The 22,088-nt window shown below is 32.4% G+C and overlaps 1 protein-coding gene across 3 annotated transcripts in view; it reads left to right on the forward strand.

The window, feature by feature from the left end:
• The first annotated feature begins 2,564 nt into the window (after positions 1-2,564).
• LOC122718774 (guanylate cyclase soluble subunit beta-1) overlaps positions 2,565-22,088 on the forward strand; it is a 31,892-nt gene continuing 12,368 nt past the window's right edge. For 2 of the 3 annotated variants that reach the window (XM_043944090.1, XM_043944092.1), the window contains exons 1-11: positions 2,565-2,650; positions 2,964-3,037; positions 8,151-8,251; positions 9,734-9,852; positions 12,840-12,995; positions 13,652-13,805; positions 14,265-14,419; positions 16,131-16,259; positions 16,427-16,509; positions 19,913-20,083; positions 21,715-21,952. In XM_043944090.1, coding sequence (XP_043800025.1) covers positions 2,648-2,650; positions 2,964-3,037; positions 8,151-8,251; positions 9,734-9,852; positions 12,840-12,995; positions 13,652-13,805; positions 14,265-14,419; positions 16,131-16,259; positions 16,427-16,509; positions 19,913-20,083; positions 21,715-21,952 — 1,383 coding nt within the window. In that variant the 5' untranslated portion in view covers positions 2,565-2,647. The remainder of the gene's footprint in view (positions 2,651-2,963; positions 3,038-8,150; positions 8,252-9,733; positions 9,853-12,839; positions 12,996-13,651; positions 13,806-14,264; positions 14,420-16,130; positions 16,260-16,426; positions 16,510-19,912; positions 20,084-21,714; positions 21,953-22,088) is intronic. The other variant, XM_043944091.1, reaches the window with a different exon arrangement.

Here is a 22,088-nt window from a genome sequence, read left to right on the forward strand (position 1 = left end):
TTCGAGGAAAAGGAAGTCGAACGATCCGCTCCGCTTTAAACTTTCATCTCACCTTAATTATCCTTCGTCGATTTCTTTTGTCGTCTTTCGTCTCGTTATCGTTATAGATTATCCAAATTGCGAAACCAATGAAGAGGATTGAACGCCTATGCGTGAATTAATGCAAAATTCTCGTCTCTGAGGCCAAGAGAATTTCAAATTTTTATATTTAATCCATGGATGTGGATTAAATTGGCAATCGTCTTGTTGCCAATTCGTGTTGACGCGAGTTTCGTTCCTCTTAGAATGCGATATGGGTCTTGCTCCTCCATGATTCGAATATTTCGTTGGAATGTTGAATAAAGAATTGGATACTTAGTCACAACGCGCGAAGGAAATAATTTTAGACGAGTTATTAATTCGTATTTGCGTACACTTATGTGTACATGTGTGTATGCGTTGGGGATCTCGCGAAAGCTACTTTTAAGATCTTTTTCCTGGGTATAATTTGTGGAGGATTTTGCGGATGCCGTGGACGCAGGATGGAAAATGTACATAGTGCATGGGTCTTAATCTCTCGAGGCCCGTGAAAGATAAGGTTGATGGAAAAATTAAATAATTCAGAGGAGGATTTATGAGTCGTTTGTGGTATTGGGTACGCGCGTAGTTATTTAAAGGAATTTTTAATGTCAAAGAAAGAAATTGAAATAAAAGGTAAACTTCGAAAAGATTTTTTTTTTTCCTTTATATTTTCAATATTTATATTCCACTCTTGCCTCAAAAATACGAAGGATATAAGATGTTTCTGTAATTCTGTATTTTCACAGAAGATGTTATAAGAGACGTTATATATAACATCAGAGACCTACCTACCTGTCTCTCGAAAACTAGTAGAATTTTCAAACATCCATCCATTGATATATAATCTTCGAGTAACCACGAGTAAAAATTAAACAAAGATTTTTATACGAAAAATCTTACATTACATATCTCTATGTATAAAATTACAGATATACAATACAATAAAAATTCCATCAGCGATAAACCTGGAGAGATATTCGTTAAAAATTTTGAACGAGAACAAGCAATTTTCAATTTTTCCAGAATTTTCAAAAAATTAACCGAATCTGATCGGAGAACCAAATTCTGAAATCCACGAATCTCTATCGAAGATTAATGTAGCGCATACGAAGAGCACGGGAGGACAGAGACTATCCGTGATCCTCCGTGAACGAAGCCGTACCGGCGAGGAGATAATTTCCGGTTCCTTCGGATCCAAACGACGATGATGCGCGAAAGTAAAATCCATTCGTGGCTGTGGAAACTCGCCTCTGGGAGGCGAGCGTTGAAGCTCTACAGATTCTCACCTTCGTTTCTAATTATAATTTAAACCCGTCAGCTCACCCCTCTCCCTTCCTGACCAAAGTTGTTGTTTCCGGAACACGGATCGTCCGATCGGAATATCATATCGCGCTCCAATTTCCTCCACCCCAAAATTAACGCAAGATAAATCCGTTTGAACCTGTTGCCACCTGACCAAGTCGTGTTCGAACGTCTAAGCTGATGGAGTTTTGTCGAAGCTTAGCTTGGCGTTCGATAGTCCAAATATCCTCGAGATCGTTTCATTCGAAGACGCTCGAATCGCAATGTGTTTCCAGGAAACACCGTCATGGTTTAAATGGAACTTAAAGGAAGGAGATTTTCTTCCAGGAAATTTTGGCTATATCGTTGAATTTTTTCGATACTTGGAATTGGAGATTCGTAATCTTTTCGGAATTTTCAGAAATCGATTTTTGATTTTGCACTTGGAATCGGATGTTTGTAGAATCTTTTTAAAATTTTCAGAATCGTAAAATGTTGGGATAACGGTTAGAAGAAGTAGAAATTAATCAATGGATATTTTGCAAGAAATTTTTCAAATTCTTCAATATCTATAAATATCGAACCTCAAGATGGAGATTGGATAATGAACCATACTTAAAAGTTAATATGTATATCAATTTTAATCGAGGAATATCTCATTCTATGTTATTTCTCAGTTTTAGAAATGAAAAATTTGTTTTATACTTGTCATAACTTGTAATATTTCGTGAATATTAAAAAAAATAAACGTTGAAGAGTATAAACAAAAAAAAAAAAAAAGAAGAAGATGAAATAAAATCTTTGCTCTAACGACCAACGCAAATACAACAATACACAACAATATTCTCTCCTTTCTATGTAATCGATGATCGAAGACTCGCGAGATTGCAACCGCTCTAACGTTAAATCATCATAAGCGAAGAATAAAAAAAGAAATAGGGAAATAAAAAGAAAAATCGTAAACGTCGAGTTGAAAGAAGAGGTTTCGATTTTCTTCCAACCCAGTCTTGCAGGTCTTGCAAGTATTCATCGGATGACTAATATCGGCGTCGATGCCAGGCCGTGGAAGATAGGAGGGAAGCGGATTGGCAGCGGAAGAGTGTAGGAGGGTTGATGGAGGGCGAGCCGAAGTCGGGTAACAGGGTTGTATCTAGGTGGCGCAGCTGTGGAAAATCGATACTTATCGTGTCCGACAAACGGCAGGCCAACTTTCCAGTACGCGGCTCGTGTGCACGAGGTAAACACGGCTCCCATGACAATTAGAATGGAATGATACGTGGAGAAGCGTCGACCAGCCCCAATCATCATGGTACGTTCAAACGTAAAAAAGAGAGAAACTGCTAATCGGATCGCTCGTATCGAGGACAAAGGAGGAGCCGGACTGGTTTGACTGTGACTCGTGGACGGAACGACAACGACACGTTGACGATCCGGTGGATGTCGGTTTCCAATTCGCGTGAAACACTGAAACAGTGAAAATTAAAATTAAAATTGATTCGTTCACTCGTAAATCATAGAGGTTCCATAAAAATAGTCGACGATATTAAATTGATGTTCGTTCGAATTATCAAAAAAAAAAAAAAAAAAAAAACTATGGTTTCTTTTATGTATTACATGTGCAGTACGGTTTTGTGAATTACGCCCTCGAGCTGCTGGTTGTGAAGACCTTTGACAGCGAGACCTGGGAGGCGATAAAGTAGGTAAAACGCTACAGACGAGCGACCGCCTCGTCTCTTCTTCCTTTGCACTGTCTTCTTCGATTTCTTGTATTTCTTGCTGCTGCTGTACCGCTATTTATTGCACGATCCAACGTTTCTCCTTTTTTTCTTTTTTCCTTCCTGTGTACAGAATAGAATAAATGATTGTAAACAATATGATAAGGAGTCTAATACGAATGGGTTGGGGATTTCGATTAATCTTGTCGCCATCTATAGAGGAGATCAAAAGTTGAGAAGTGATGCTTTGCCAGACCACGTGGTATGTCTCCATGCTTGCCCAACTTTATTTTGCTCTAGCGTTCTGGTGTATATATATATATGTGTACATATCTGTAGCAGGGTTCGATGACCCGAATTCCTCGATTCTTTAATTGAAAATTCGCTTCCAACGAAGAAGATTTTTTCCCCTCGCAGTATTGATCTCGAAATTCATATCGAATTTTCTGTACAACGTGATTTTATACAAATCGATGAGATGATTGAATTTCCGACTTGGAATTTGATCAAGATTCGAATATGATTCTTGGAGGAAATTGGCGAATTTTGAAAAATTGGTAAATTTTTGAAGATTTGAAAATTTGTTTCTTTTTCTTTTTTGATGTAAATGATAATTTTATGAATATACAAAAAATTTTTTTCCTTTTTTTTGTTGCAAATTTAATTACTTATCATTGTTAATCTCATTATCTATTTTTATCATATTGTTTCAATGATTCAAATTAAATTGAGACAATGAGGTAAATGAAGGTTGAATGCATAATGACTCGCTCACGTATTTATCTCGATGTATGGCTAATCGAACTCGAAATTGGCTGCAACCATGAAATCAGATACGTTTATAAAGTTATTAATGCTTTTATCCCATCCAATAAACGATCTCGTTATTCTATGATATATATATACTACGATATTGCCATACTCTAACCACCATTAAGAATCCAAGCATCCCCTCAAATCCTCTTTTTCCCATTCAAATGCACTCAACGCCACTATTTTTACCCTTCGAGAATATCAATCACGTCCTCGCACCTATACTTACATAAATCTTTTTTTATCGCCCTTAACAATCCCATTCATCCACAAAATAAATCCTGCCTATAAAATTAGTATACTAATCTCATATATTATACTTCTCACTCCAAAAAAAATTCTCTCCCTCAAATCGTAAAAAAACAACATAATAAGTATGCCTGCTTATTCTGACTCGTAAAGATAGCGAGTGATCCATTTTCTCATGAAAGAGAAGAAGCCTTGAAAAATTCTTTCGTTTCTCTCATTGGATCAACAAGTTCGCCTAATACACTTTTGTTTACCCGATCCTCGAGGTCTATTGATTCAACCCACGAAATATTGGCACGGTTTGCCTTGTGATTGTCGTAGTCCAGGGCCAAATCCTTAAATACAGTGACTGTATAAATGTTTCGTTGTTTGTCGACCAAACATTTCCTCGAGGAATCATTTGATACGCTTCATTTATTTGCCAAGAACTCAGCAACGCCATCTACCTAACCTAGAACGTTCGAGTTGCAAGTTTATGGATCAAGGAAGTCCGGAATATGAAAAAGAATACGATCCATGAAGAACTGAACTCTCTTTTTTCACGCTCACAATGGAGATGGAATTCCTTTTTCTGATCATACTTTTAAAAAGAAAAATGACTTCGGATCCTTTTTTAACTTTTTCTTTTTCGTCTTTTTTTGTTTTTTGCTCTTTTTTTCTCTTTTTCTCGCAAAGAACATTCTCGTGAATTGCCTCGAGAAATTTATAAAAAGAGAAAAATAACGAAAGAAAACAAGAAGGCTGCTTGAACAGGTTTATGCACCGTGAACATGACTCGACAAAGTATGCGAAATTCTTAACCGTTTCCGGAAGTATGACCTTCCTTTCTGCGGTATCCGCGCGATTTCGAAGTTTGAACAAGTTTCGTTATTGCGAAATGTTTCCAGCAGTAGCCTTCTTTGAAACATTCCGTATATATTTCATTAAAATAATTTCTATGCGATTCTATCCTTTGTATTTATATGAAACGTAACATATTTTACATACTTTACAAGTTTCATTCTTCAATGACACGTTTTAAAAATGAATTCTGCTTATCTTTTTTTTTTTTTTTTTTTTTAATAAAGGAACGAAATAACTGTTTCCATTTGTTTCACGCGGAATCTATTTGTCAACTTTCTTTACTTTTTCCATTTAAGTGATGAATAATAGTGGAATGTCGTACTTTCATTCGAACCACCATTTCTCTTGTTCTCTTGTGAAATAATATCAACATTTCTTTTCAAACTAAATCATCGATATTATTTTTCGAGTTTCCATTTGATTCATTTTTTCTTTTTTTTTTTTTTAATGAAAATGGTTAACTTTGAGTTTCGCAAAACTAATTTTAACTCTCACAACGATGTAATCTACGATCAATCAAAGGAACAATATTTTTCTCTCAAACTTATACACCTTATATAAAAATGTTTCACACGTATCAATCTAATTACAACAATTATATTTGCTTGGCTTTGAGGTGTATAATTATTTTTATTTCACGGTTTGTGTTTCGATACGTATAATCGAAAAATAATGCGATTGGTCAACTATCCATTCGTGATTTTCTGAGATTTAATTGAACCGATCGAGGAACTTAATTTATCCGAGAATTTATCGTTCGAGTCAAGATTATCGGTTGATTATGCAACGTTGTATGATTGTTTGGCTTCCGTGCTTTCATGGGAATGGGCGTGTACATTAGCGAGCTGCTATCAGGATAATTATTATTAGCCGAGATCGGCTGTGCGCGGTTGTGTTCGTTACCATTTATTGGAGCATTTTTATTATATAAACCATATTTCAGGTTTATTTCGTTTTATCAGCTATTATAATTAACAACGATAACGGGTGAATAAAATTTCGTTATGTTGAAATATATGAACAACGCGTTTAATAATTTATTCGTTTTTGCTTAATTCTGAATGATTGAAGAAATAATGATAATAATTCTTTGCCATTTAACGATACAGGATTATTATTAATATGCAATTGAGATTATTATTAATATGTACATTAATAGTGACGATTGATCGTATAATGTATCATGCAATTATTTATCATTAAATGTTATATTTTATTTTTAACGATAAAGGTAAAGTTATTTTATCTTTTGTAATTTTTATTAAATATTTAAATTATAATTTTCATTTCACCCTTCATATTTTATATATGATTAATTTTCGCAATTTAAAGAAAAAAATTAATTAAAAAAAGAAATAAGAATAAAGTAATGGTTTGGTAAAAATAATCTTTTTTCTATAAAAACGAACAAAATGTTCTTTTATTAAAGTTTTAAAAATAGGTGTGTATAATCAATATGGTTTTTCTTTTTAAATAAAATGAAGTGGTGTTACATTGTACGACAATGTCTCGTGAGGGTAATAATGTTTGTCGGAAATAATGCGAGAAATACAAAAATGTGGGTTAAATACGAGTAGGTATATAAGATACCACAATGACTCTTGAAAACGGAAAAGGGGTCACTTTGATTGTCCTAAATGACGTTTCGTTGCCACAGTGTTTGTAAATTGTGTGTGAATTTCCAAGGTTTCCCATTGCGTTGGAAAATTACGATCAAGCTTTTTTCACTAAGTGCAAAGCGATGCAAAATACAAAATTTCAATCCAATTTTCCAATTATTAACAAACGTTATCAAAAAATGACAAAGACTTATTCTTTATTACAAAAAACGAGACTTCGAAATTATTTCTGTATCATCTCTTTTTCGATTTAATTATAACAAAATTATAATTAATTAAATATAATAAAATCTACTCTTTTTAAAAAGTATAATTATAATTAATTTAGCATATTTGAATACAGATCATATGAAAATGATATGGAAAATAAAATAAAATATTGAAAACAAGATGTTTCATTTGTATCATTATATTTTTTTCATTTCAAATTTGAAAGATTATAATATTGTATCGCGAAAAAAGAGAAAAAGATATTAAAATTAATATAATGAATTATTAAACGAATTTATTATTAACATAACAATATAATATGTAGTGTAATTATTAAAGACGAATTAATAATTTTCGTAAAATGGTTACGAGCATCAGCAAGTTATATGAAAATGCTGCGCGGAATGACAGCTCATATCCATGTCAAACGACGAAGTGCCTTTAGACTGCACTTTGTAAATTTAAATGGAAACCACCACGAGCGTCAGGCAACCTATTAAAATGCTTGGCTTTTAGCTGCTAAGAAGTATTTACTTTGTCCAACGCGAAACTAATTAATTTCCTGTTATGCCCCATTCCCAAGTTGAAGCGTTTCGAGGTGAAAGAAAAAAGAATGAAAAGAAAAATAAACTTTTACTAGATTACGATATTTCTTTTTTTTTTTTTTCTTAATTTTAAAAGATCGCACTCAGTCGATAGAAAATAAAAAGGTTTGGTTAATCAAGCTTTCGAAACTTTTATAAAATCGATATTTGATTGCTTGTATCTTGTTTTTGTTTGAAAACTGACAATTAATATTTCATTGCATCGTTAATTTTTTAATATCCGAAGGAAAATATCTGTAAAAAAAATTCTGTGAAATAATATTCACGGAATAGAAGTTCTTCTCTCGTTTATTCTTTTCTAGCGACTACGTCGTAGTAAATCGACAAATTATCAATTTTCAAAACTTCTTTTCATTAGGTTAAAAATAAATTTATCCTTGTCGATTTTCATTTTTTTTTCAGGAAAGAAAAAAAAAATAATAGGATAATTTTAATTTTCATCCTATGGATTCTAATTTCTTTTTAATATTTCAATAAATGTTACTTATAATTAAAAATATAACTATTAATCATGAAATTAACTTAGATTGAGTTTGAGAAGCGTGATAAAGATAGCTTTTAATTAACCAATTTATTGGCTAAAAAGTTTCATTTAATATTTAATTCAATTATGCAAGAAAGTTTAAAGAATATAAGTTAAAGGATTATAAGAACATTATATATAAAAAAGATTAGATATTATGCATGCATGATAAAAAGTCATCGTTAATAATTTAAAATAAAGATTAATTTTCATTTATATTCTGTTTGTGCAGAAAAGATGCCGCCGTTAATATGGAAGGACAGTTTCTGGTTCGCCAGATATATGATGACGAAATTACGTATAACATAATATCGGCAGCTGTCAATCGGCTCAGTACGTATTATTATATAAACGTATACGTCTATATTAAAAATTAAAAATTTATTTATCAAAAATTATGAAAAAGAAGAAAGAAGAATTATACAAATAAAAATATGAAATATCTCAATAATAATTTTTTATTTGATGTTAAATCTTTTCATAAAAATCTCTCTTAATTCTATTAAAATTCTTGACTTGTATCCAAACAATTGCTTTTATCTTTTATTTTTTCTCTTCAATTTTTTTCTAATACGCTCAACTAAATTTTCAACAATATTTATTTTTATTAACGTTATTAAAGTCTTTCAAGCTTTCTTTATTATTGTTGTTCAAATTTTCTTTTCAACGTTTAATTCGATTAAATTCTTAAATATTCTTCTTTATCTTTATCTACATTAATTACATTATAGTGTAATATTCATGAATACCAGATTAAAGGAAAATGTTTTCTTAACGTAGTTTAATTTTCAAGAACAATTTTGCTTTAATATTAATGAAAATGAGATAAGATATTTAATAAAGTTAAATGTGCAATCATAATGAACAGCATATTATCACTTGTGATAGATGTTGTAATTACACAATTATTAAACAAATATTCCTTTGATTTATTAAACAATTTCGTATTCCATTTATATCAATTATTTTTATACATTTTAAATTTAAGTTTATTTAATTACTCTAAAATTGATGATTTATGTTTCATTAAACAAATACAATTCTCTTTGACAAATTGAAACAAAATATATCGAGTGTGCAAATCGATACTTCAAATTGGATTATCTGCAAAGTATCATGGCACTCAATCCCAACTACAAAAATAGAAAATTTCACTGAATCTTCATCTCAAACAAAAAAAGAAAAAAAAAAGGAAGAAAAAAAGTAGCAGTAATAATAATAATACTATATCCTTCGATATTGGGCCATAAATCTTTGACTAGAAGAAAAGAAGAAAGAAAAAAAAAAGAGGAGGCAATCCCCAAGAAAGGTTCACCCCAATAATCTCTCCCGACGAGCAATTTGTCGCGAGACATCGACGTGATCTCGGGTAATCTCTTCTCTGTACGAGAAAATCGTCATTCCTCCTCAGATGTATGTACATCCGCGCTGTATTTCTCTAAAAATTGTAATTTCCTCGATCAACACCTGTGTCGATGTCTTTGACACCCGTTTAACGTGCTTGTTCAGATCTCAAAATCGAATTTTTACACGCGAGATCCCCTTTCGAAGAGGGATCGTCTCAGAATTGACGATCGTCAATTTCTATATCTTTAAAAAGAAAAGATAAAACTTAATGTTTGCCAAAACATTACAAAACGTAATCTCGTCAGTTTCGAAGATATATATTAAAAAAGAGATATATATCTATATTAAAAAAGAACATGGAATCTAATTACTAGGTCCAGCATCCTACTCGAAGAGAATTTCATTTGTGTTTCTTGCATCTCCAACAATTTTCTTTTAATCGCCTGTTAATTTTTTAAAATTTCCCAGATATACCGGCGAACGAGATCCTCGAGCTGTTCGGCCGGATGTTCTTCGAGTTCTGCCAGGACTCGGGCTACGACAAGATTCTTCAGGTGCTCGGGGCTACGCCCAGGGACTTTTTACAGGTAAATCTGCCACGACACGAGCCGCGACCATTCACTTTCTTACGGAATAAGATTGGCCACCTGGTAGACCGTGTCCGGGATTCCCGCGATTCCATTCGGATCCATTCGCGGTGAAAGTTTTCTAAAAAGATGACACGTAGGTAGATCGTCGTCGCTCGAACGTGTTACGTACGTGGATGTTCCGTTACGCAATGAGAGATGGATTGCGCAAAAGAAAAGAAAAAAAAAAAAAATTGGATGGAAATTATGGACGAGGTGAAACTTGCTGTGCGATGGTTCTTTTCTTTTTTTCTTCTTTTTTAATTTTTTTTTTTTAAATTTTCGAAAGGAGGAAGTTTTGAACGAAAGTATTAAAGTCGTGATACGTTGCTTCGTTTATGGATTACAGATTTTTTTTTTTATTTACTTTAGAAAGAAATTTCAGAGATTATTTAATTTCTCTATATTGAATCTTTTCTTAAAAAAAACAAGAACAAATCAAATTAAGCTGATTAAAAAATAATTCTTATAATCGTTTGAAAATGGATTATCATTTAAAGAGAAACATATTGATTTAAATATTAATTTTATAGAAAGAAAAAAGAAATAAAAGAACGTAATAAATATTCCTCGTTAAATATTACACTATTACATTGATTAAAAATTTGAAAGATAATTATAATTACATCTCTTAATACCCATTTCTTTATCGAAATCTACGTAGAACACGTAAAAATAACACGAATAACACAATGAATTTTCATCTCTTCCACCAATAATAAATAATATCACGTATGAATTGAACATATCATGTGCAGAATCAGATTTTAATTTTTTCACAATCATACGATACGAATGATTAAAAATTCTACGTCATTTTTTTTTTCACGATCTTATTCAACGGAGGATCTTCAGAACTTTCAGACAGCAAGCGTGCCAATCGAACAATTTGCATCCGTGTAACGCGCACGGTCAATGTTCGCGATCGTATGGCGTGCATTTCAGAATCCGACGCACGATTCGTTCGAGGGAAACGCGTCGCCCCACTGATTGCGGCAACCTCTGGTTGAATGAACAAACAAAAAGCGCGTAAACTCGTTCGTGTGGTCGGAATACGAAACGGCGGATTATTGCGAAGGCTCGGTCGTGAAAAATGTTTTTGTCGCGCCTGCTCGATGAATTATTGTGATTTCTTTATGGCGTTTCAGCTTGGTGAATGATCGACTTGTTTTTCACCGAGCTATGCCAGGTGGAATCCATCGAGGTTAAGTATATGGAGCAGGGCGATAAATGATACTTGCATTAAGTAAAAAAAATTGTGTGCATAAAATTATCTTTTCTTTTTCTTTTCTTTTTCTTTTTTTTTTTTTTTTTTTTTTTCTATAGAATTTTTTTTCCTGCAGATAATCGATCTCTGTGTGCATTGGAATTTAGGTTGTCTCACAAGTAAGAGAAAATTACTTATCTTTTTTTTTTTAAAGTAAAAATGGATGAAAATTATTTCTTCTTCTTGTTTTTTTTTCTATTTCTATTTATTCTTTTGCTTCTACAGATAATCGGGTGTAAAAAAAGGAAAGGATTGAATTTAGATTGTATCATAAGTTAATTAAGTTTTTATAGAAGATGAGATTGTGATCATACTTTTTAGATTTAATCGTTTTCTTGCTCGATATAAATATAAGTAATTAATGTAATATGAAAACTAGGTTGTTTTATAAATTAATTCTTAGCAAATATATAGATATAAACGTAGGGAGAAAAAAGGGAACAGTGATTACTTACTTTTTCTTTTAAATTCATTTACCATTTTCTTCTTTCTTTTGAGTAATTGAGGATACACAAAAGTATGAAATGTATTTCAGAAGTTAATGTATATTTGTATTAGAATGATGAAAGAAAAGTTTATTCGTTCAATCAAAAGGCAATCGATTGTCTTGTTTGAATTAATTATAGATTCACGGATTCTGGTTAATATCTCCACCGTGTTTAGATATTCACATCAAAGCAGCTGCCTTTGCCATGATAAACGTACAGTTATGTTTTCATATAATTACGTGCTACCCAATGATACATAATCTCTATTTAATCATACGAGTTTCCACAATCGATATACTTTAAAACAAAACTCTACAGGAAGATAATTTCGCAATCAATATACAACATCAATTCATTGAAAATATATATATATATATATAAAATTTTAATTCTACATTACAATTAATTCTATTAAATTATACATTGTTCAATTCTTTATCCGATCCTTCTTTCGAATTTTCACTTTTCATTTATAATACATTCACGTTTACAATTAATACGCAATTATTACTTATTTTACCATATAAATTACGCATCTAATTATTATTATTATTATCACAATAAATACATTCGTATCAATTTTAATATTCAATGCTATTAAATTTTCTATTATCTCTATTAAAATCATCCCAACCATTCGCACTCTATTCCGATTCTCATTATCGTATCGTATTTCATTTCGAACAAGCTCGCTTCCCAGTAAGAAACTCGGTTCACGATGAACGAGCGCGGTGCGATTAGCAAGCGGAATGTCACCGTGGAACGAGATTATTATCGTTTTTCCTTCGCGGGGTTTCATTTCCGGTTCTCTCTCTCTCTCTCTTTCGAGCGTCACGTACGAACAGTTTGTTCTCGTCACGTCGCGTCGTCGTTCCCTCGAAATTTCACGTTTCTTGTATCGTACCCCCCCTCCTTCCTCCCCTCGAGATATCGCGGCAGACGCATCTACGATCTAGAAATTAGCGGCCCAGAAATTGAATTGGAAACGCGCGTTAACGAGCATTACACGGCGAAAACGATTGGGCATTGATCAGGTGTGGGCATGATCGAAACGCAAAGTGGCAATCGAAAATAAATTAGGGGGCGTGGGGGCCTTGTTGTTCTACTCCGCTGGATAATTGTGAGAGTAACGGATAAATTGACACTGGAGGGGGGGGAGGGAAGAGAGGCTGTGCAACGTTGTTTAATTACAGAACTTGGACGCCCTTCACGATCATTTGGGCACCCTGTATCCGGGAATGAGGGCGCCCTCTTTCCGATGCACCGAGAGGCCCGAGGATGGCGCGCTCATATTACATTATTACTCCGATCGACCTGGATTGGAACATATCGTGATCGGCATAGTCAAGGTATTTTTTGTTGAATAAGAATGTCAAATTGTAAGCACAATGATGAAGGATGAGAATTTTTGAGAATTTTTGAGAGTCGTTTGGAAATGTGATTTTCCTTTCTTGGTTAAGAAATATTGTATTTTCTTGTAAATATTCAATATGTGATTGTGAAAGAGAGGTATTCGAAAAGCAGATTTCGACAGATTTTATAATTTGGATAAGTTCTAATTTACTGAAATTGTTCAATTTGTTTCGGTAACGAGTTTCGATTTACCAATTTTGTACATTTTCAAAAAATGACGGAGCTCGTTCGACAGACTAAGCATCATAAAATTCTATTCTTTATTACCGCGGTTTCTATTATTAATATTTAAGGAGAAAGAAGTTTATTGAAATTGAGAGAGAGAAAAAAAGTATGAAAGTGAAAATACGCGTTGATGATAATCAGATACTACGGCAACGATCCGCTCAAAGCTTTGCTATTTATAGATAGAAACAAGATGCTAACTTTCATCACTACGTATAATACCAGTCACGGTATATTATTTTTATCGGTCAAAGTTAAGCGGGTGTTAAGCCGATCTCAACTTGTGCTATTTAATTTTCAATCTAACAAATTCGTTCAGGTTGTAACGAAGCATGATTAAACGAGTTATAACTTTTATCGGCCGTAGACCGTGGCGAAAAAGCTTCACGGCACGGATATAGAGATGCGAATATTGAAGACAAAAAACGAATGTGATCACGTGCAATTTTTGATCACCAACACGTCCGGCCCTGGGGTTGTTTCAAACCCCATGATTGCAGAACTCGAGACTTTATCTGTTGGTGAGTAATATATTTTTATATGTATGTCAATTTTCTCTCAAAAAGGAAAAAAAATTTTGATTACAATCTAAGGCAAAATATTTTTTATTAAAAAAAAAAAAAAAGAAAGAAAAGTAAAATGTATAATATTTGAACATTTTTCAAAATTAGAAAGTGATTTTTTATATCAATTTTCTTTTTACAAATGTAAACAATTTTTTTTATTATAATTTGACTAGGCAAAATATTTTTTATAAAATAAAATAAAACGATATAATATTTACTCTGAGGATCTTTCAAAATAAAATGATTTTCATACTTATATTCAATTTTCCTTTTTAAAAGAATTTTCTACTGTATTTTGACTGAGAGAAAATATTTTTTATCAAAGAAAAGATAAAAATAGAGCGTATTTGTCATAGAAGATAGACTTCTTTCAAATCAGTGTAAGCTCGTTAAAAATATCGTTAAATATTACAGAGCCAAAAGTGAGTCCAATGACGTTCTGCCGAGTTTTTCCATTCCACCTGATGTTCAACCGAGACCTCATCATCGTTCAAACTGGATGCACTATAACACGAGTTATACCTCAAGTATGCTCCGGTAATTGCAAGTTGAACGACATCCTTCTTACCGTAAGTTTGAACAATTATAACTTGTATCAAGGATGCATGAAGCGCTGCCAATATCTGTGCCACTTCAACGATGTAAATTGACATTTATCAAATCTTGTTCAAAGTATCTTCGAATATGTATGCAGAGCGTTTGTAACCATACTGTAGGATAATATTCGTAAACACAAATTACGTTACGGATATTAACTTTGGTCTAACTATCCCTTTCACTCGGAATATATAAATATTTGGACATTGATGGAGAACACGTTGAATATCTAATAACATTTTGTATATATAATATAGCATAGTTAACATTATTGTAATAATTAACTTGTTAAACTGGTAATTATTGTATTTTTTTTTTCGTACGATTCAAATTTTAGAAATCTAATTGAAAAGAAAGAAAAATGACTTGAAAAAATTTGAAAATTATTTTATCTAAAAATATTTATTATTTATTATTTATTCGTAATAGCTTTTATATTTGAATGACGTTATATTATATGATTTTAATAAACAATTTTATTCTAATATCGGATTTTATTACATTAAGATAGGTATAAATTTGGAAATCAAGATTCTTTTCTAAAAAAAATACGATATTACCTATACCTTCTGCAATTGACCCATTTCTTTTATCTCGAGTAATAAATTTGAAATAAATTTGACGTAATAAAAGAGCCATGTCTTACGCTATCAGATTTATACGATTTCCCCTTTTTTTAGTTCTCCATTTTTAGTACTAGAGCAATAAAATAAAAGAATCAATTCACGATGTAACATCCGAAGTCACATGCTACACTCAAGCTTTAACCACTTCATAAACTTACCAAATTTAAAACATATATATATATATATATATATATATATAAAATTTTCACTCTTGAAAAATATTAAAACGTATATATTTAAAATTTTTCCCTTAAAAATATAAAAATATAATAAAATTCGTAACGAAACGCCACGAGATGTCACTTCAAACCCAACATCGCGAGTTTCATTTCACGAAACACTAGCGACAACGCGCCGGCCTCTGCTTTTATCCTCGAAGCATCGCATTAGGACCACGAAATTGCATTATCGCCGCCCACCAACGATATAATTTGCGTGGATTCATGCACGCGTAATCGTATATCTTTCAAATGCGGTTTGTTTCCAAGCGACATATTGGATACGCGCGCCGTTCGAACAGTACCGTTTAACTTCATTTGCATTTGCACTCACGCATGATCTAAGCCCGCGCCCATGATCAATTATCCGTTCATTATTAGTTCTCGATCGTCGTTGGTATTCCAGGACGACACCTTGAGAAATCGAAACGAAATCCCGTTGCACAAGCATCGATACGTATGCACGGGATAAAACGGTTCGAGATTCTTGGCGATTGATTGATCTAAATACGTGTTTACGTGCACAAGCCATTATCCTAGTACTGTGACTCGAAGAGAATTAAGACGGTCGATGGTAACAGGATTTCTGTTAATTAGAGCGATATATTCTGGTAAATCATTTTTTGTATGAGATTTGTACTTGCAGATGTGATAATAGAATTTCTGTCGTTTGAAGTACATTGATAAATAATTTTTATTAAATTAATTATATAAAATACATAAAATTTTTGTTTGTATTGTATTGTAGAAATGTTAAATACGTTTTTATGTGATTTGTTATGAAAGTTTTTTGAATATTTGATGTATCGTGAAATAAATTTGCAGTTTTGTTGTCCTAGGTCAGGCCACATTTAGAATTGACATTCGAAAATATTCTGTCACACATAAATACGGTTTATGTGTTGCGAACGAAGAAGGGTGTGATGCGAGTCGACGCTTCGGAAGAATATTCGTATCTACGTTTAAAAGTCAGTATATATTTTTTTAATGAATGCATATAAATTATTCAATGATTATTTAATTTAGTAAAGAAATGGCATGCATCATTTTCCATATATATATATTTCTTATTATTTTTGTTTGATTAAAATTTGAAAATACATCATTTTGATATATAAAATTATTACTTTTCCAGGGTCAAATGTTGTACATACCTGAGTCAGACCTCGTCACCTTCCTTTGTTATCCTAGCGTGATGAATTTGGACGATCTAACCAGGTAAAAATTTATCTTATCACTATTCGTTAAATTCAAATCCCAAGATTCGAGCACGTCGATTGAAAGCTGGTCAACTCGTACGAAAATTTGAGTTCAATTAAAATTACAAATACACTGATTCGAAGTAAAATTGGTCGAATGATCGATCATTAACTCGAATTCAATCAAACATTGAAGTGGCTCTGTGTGCAGGAGTCGATTTCACGCGTTTAACGCATCAAACTCGGATCGTTTAACGAGACTCGTTTCTCTTGGACACGTTAGCGCGACCTCGATTTATTAGAAATCGAAGAGGCATGATCGTTCGCATTCCACGATTCCATTAAACGGCCGGTAATGCGAAAATTCGCCTCGTCTCGATCACCGCCGATAATTATATCGCGTGGATTGATATCGCTATTCGCGGGGGCCACGTTGATCCCTACCGCGTTGCAATTATCGAATAGTTCCTAAATTGAATTTCAATCAAACCGGATAACGCAGCAGTGCGAACGTGTGATCAATAAATTGGTGGTGGGCACGTGCGTCGGTGTTGCGTTTGATGACAAATGTTTGAAAATTTATAAAACGCGCGACAACACGACAATTTGTCAGTACAAATGGCAAGATTAATGGTCTATGAGAGAAATGTGAGAATATTATTATTATATTTTAGTACGTAATTTTTTTATTATTTTACTAAAATTTTGTGTCAACATTTTTTATTTTTCTGTTTTTTTTTTTTTTTTTTAATTTAATACTATGATTTTAGAAAGGAATTTAGATTTTTCATTTATCCTTGATCTTGTTCTCATTTCTTATTTTTGTTAATTGAATATCTTGACGTATACTAACGTATCTCATTCTCAACCTTTTAATAAATAGAAATATTTCTAGATAGAAAAAAATTTCTCTATGATATAAAATAGAGAGATACAAACAAATGTGAAACCTTTATCTTTAATCTGTAAATATAAATATTATTAGTATTGTCAGTATTGTCAAATTATATACGTAATATCTTATTTTTATCACTTTTTATCATTTTCCAGATTTTGAATATCAAACAATTAACGAAATATAAATATCTCATCTTAAAAATATCTTAATTTCATAAATTATAATACTTCTTAGATACTTTAATATCACAAAAGATTCTTTTTATCAAGAGATTTATATTATCCACGTACACAGAATGAAATATAGAATTGAAAGAACATCTCGTCTCGAAATACAAGTACTTACGTAACAACTCTTGTTATATATCCTGGAATAAGACAATGGTAATAGGTATCTTCTTTCTAGTAGCAAGAAATCCTTATATATATATATAAAGCTTAACCTAATGGATCTAATAGCCATCGAAGACAGAACACGGCATTCTAGGTCGTTATCGTAAATAGACATATTTGATCGCTAGTGAAGTTTTCCTATTAATTCATCGTAACTTAAATTCCCCTATTTTTGCGTGGAAAATATTTGTCTCGGATGAAATAACGGATATACGTATACAGGCTATTCGATAGATATCGAATCGATGACTCGCATAATTACACCCATTCTAGTGTCTGCCGGAGTCCTATTAGTCGCATAAATTCCCGTCACGCCGCCACCGAATTGCCTCTGTTCGAATAATCTTCACCCTTGTTATTCTCCCGATTCTCCATCTTTCTTCCGCTCGAGTACCCTCTACTTCGTCATCTTCTACTTCTCATCTCCTCCATTTTGCTATTCGGCAAGGAAGAAAATGCATGAGATAGTCGTCTGTCTGTCGTACATTCCGACCGAGGGTGCTATCTCTGAAATTATTTGGACCCTTTTATGCAATAAACTGATCTGACTAAATTACAGTATACGTCTCTTTTATAATTTTTATTTACACGTGAATAAACTTTTAATGTTAATCGTTAGTATTATATGATATAATATATTATATTATACTCGTGACTAAAATTTTATCAATAATATTTAAAACTGTCTAATTCAACTTAAGATCAACGTTAATTCACCAATATTATGGTTTCCTAAATTCCTAAATTATTACACAAAAAGGAGATTTTCTCGATTTTTCTGGAAATCGAATTCCGCAGAATAAATTGCGGGTCATAAGTTCTGATGGTGCTCTGCTGCGCCATTTTGATCCTCGTTCGAAATTACATCCGAGCAATTTTTCTTCTTCATCCTTCTTCTTATGATTAACGACTCACATTCGAATAATTTTCAACATGCTTGAATTTAAGGATACTGTTTTTAAAATATATATTGAGCAAATAAAATTAAAGCGTAATCGAGTTCGCCGTCGTTATTTCGCGTTGGTTTTCTTTCGCAAGGAGAAAAGGATGGTGACTTGGCCCTTGGGACGATTAGATTAGGCGAGAATTACTCCGGATGGATTACATTCGTGTTTCGTGGGAAAAATTACATACACATGAGGGAATAAATTTTCTTTGGGAAAATATCGACTGGTTGTTTGATTACACGTATGTATGTATGTATGCCGGGGCTGGTTATTTCGTTTCAAATGAATCTCAAGGGTGGATTCTTTTGTCGCGCAGCCTGTACTCACCATTATCGTTGGTAAGAGAAGAATGATGAATTAAACATCGGGGATGATTGAATGCTGAATCTCGAATGAAAATGATTAGAAGCGTCGGAGAGATAAATTGCGTTAAATTTGAAGCTGTCGTTCTCCAGGAATAAATGTCGTAAATATTGTTTAACGCGGGGAAGATCGCGTTAAATGTAGTTTTTATCGCATAATTTTTATTGGGATTTATTTTTCGAATTGTTATTTGATCATTTAATTCTTTCTGTTATGCGAGAAATTTAAAAGTTTACTTATTATGCTTTGAAATTATTGTTAAAATTTGATATTATTCAAATTTTTATCGATCGAATAGAATTGAGATTTCTTATGGAAAATTTTTGTTTGTTATTCTGATGTTGAAATTAAAGAATATTTGCATTTATTTATTGAAATCGAAAATTATTAATTAAATCTTTGCTCTATGAAATCACTCGTGGAAAAAGACAACATTTTTTAAAACTCTTGAGTTATTTCATATAATTAATAGAAAAATAAAATTAAAAAACGATTCTAGTGCAAAGAATTAATATTACTAAATCTAACTTCAATTCAACAATGTTCCCAAATATTCCTTTTATATTTTTATACAAATCAATTCTTTTCATACAATCCATCAGCTTTACTTTATTACATTTAGCTATCTTATCATTTTGTAATAATTCCATTACTTACGTTATTTCCAAATTTCTATTTCTTCTGATCATCAGTTCTACTTTTTATTTTTCCAAGTACGATATTTTTTCACTCGCACTGTTCCTGAATGATTTCTTATTACATTTTCAAACACAAAACAATGCTTTCCTGTAAATCTACATTTTATTTTTCTGTAATTGTCAGGCGAAGCTTGTACCTGAGCGACATCCCCCTTCACGACGCCACCAGAGATCTCGTACTGATGTCGGAGCAATTCGAGGCTGATTACAAATTAACGAGAAACTTGGAATTGCTTACCGATAAATTGCAACAGACGTATCGCGAGCTCGACGGCGAGAAGCAGAAAACCGACAGGTAAGGATTTCCGTCCGTGTAATTTTCTGATTAAGGAAATCCCCATTGGCCTCGTTTGCCATTTATCCTGACGCAATTCTCCCGGAATCGAGTTTTCCGTCGTTGGAGTTGCTTTCTTGACAGGATACTCTTTCCCACCGGAAATTGGATCCCACCTCCTTCTCTCTCTCTCTCTCTCTCTCTCTCTCTCTCTCTCTCTCTCTTTTTTTTCTCACCTTCGTCGAGAAATTATGATACTTTTTCTTCTTTTTCTTTTTTTCTAAACCTCCGCCTGTTTCGACATCTACCTATAAAACTGTCATTGACACGATCGTTACACTCGGACGCCTTCTAATCTGGGAACGAATTTATCTTGGACGGTGTGTACGATGAATTTAAAGCGATTGTAGGTGAGGAAATTGAAATTGTCCGGGAGAATGAATAGATTCGGGGGGGAAAGGGGGCGAACGAAAAGAGGATTGAAATGGAAGAATTTGGTAGAATTTGATGGAATGAATTTTTATTCGAATGAAATAATATATAGGCAATATATACGTATAATAATGTAGTTTATTAAATGTTTCGGTAGAAAGTTATTGAGAAAGAGAGAGTTTGATATTTTTTTAAAATGATATGCAAGTTATTTTTATACAAGTTATTTTTATCGTGATTTTTCTCGTATCTTCAATATTGAGAGTATTTCAAAAAAAATGAAAAGAAAGTATATTAAATATCTTCAAAGTATTAATATTCCACGAATTCTTTTTAGTTTCTGGTCGAATTTTTTTTGTTTCAATACCGGGATCAAATACGAAATGTGGATTAATATTGAATCGCAGTTGCATTTTTCCACCTGTTGCCTTCTGTGATGCATTGCGTGCGTTGAAACCAGGTCACTCTGCACAAAGAATTTCCCGTATATAATCGAATATATATCTGCTGCGCAATCATATTAAAAAGAAAATTGTATTAAAAATATCGCCTGTTTGAAGTAAAAAGAAAAAATGCTAATCTTTATACGTATTCAATCTATTTAATTTTATTATTAATTAACTATTATAATAACAATTATGCGCGCAATATAAAATAGCAGACGCATTTTAATATAAATTACATTAATCTAATTTACGAAAGAAGCATTAAAGCATCAACATGATAAATATTGTACGGACGAATGATTTTCCAATGTATCAAGTGAACATGACAAGTTTATCAGTATCTCCAATATCTCTCTTCACGTATGATAGGTTTAACATGCAAAATAATATGTTTTCCTTTCCTTTAATATTTAAATATTTCATTTAACTTCGTTTCAAGATTCGTAATGAGTTATGAACGAATAAATCAGGAATCAAAAATGTACGAATTTTTCTAATTCTTTTAACTTTTAAAAATTTTCTATAAATTTCGCCGATTAGATATTTTATATATACAGTATTAAAATATCGTAAAAGCATAAAATAAATTTCACATTAAAAAATTCTCAAACATTATTCGCATCGAAAAGAAAAATCATTAGAGACAAAAAGAGGAAAAAACTAATTACTTCGTTTCGTTAAATCAATTCCTCTCTCCAACGACAATTCTAAGATAATTGCGGATCGCGATTGAAAGGAGTTGCATTTTAAAAGTTGTTCCCGCGTTTCACGCAGGTTGTTGTACTCGGTGCTACCCATTTCCGTGGCGAACGAGCTCAGGCACTCGAGGCCAGTTCCGGCGAAGAAGTACGACTGCGTGACCCTGTTGTTCTCTGGAATCGTGGGCTTCGGGGCCTACTGCGCCGCTCACACGGACTCCAGCGGTGCGATGAAAATCGTCAACATGCTTAATCAGCTGTACACCGCGTTCGACGTGCTCACTGATCCGAAGAAAAATCCGAACGTGTACAAGGTAAGCATTTATTTGCACGTAATATATACGTTTATTTTTGGGAATATAAAATATTGAGTTAAAATATATTTATTATTAAAATATTAAAAGATCTATCCCTATAAAAATTTTTGTTTTTCCATATTTAACGAATGAT

This window comes from Apis laboriosa, unplaced genomic scaffold, assembly GCF_014066325.1.
Source record: "Apis laboriosa isolate Shangri-la unplaced genomic scaffold, ASM1406632v1 scaffold68_cov148, whole genome shotgun sequence".
Lineage (NCBI taxonomy): Eukaryota > Metazoa > Arthropoda > Insecta > Hymenoptera > Apidae > Apis > Apis laboriosa.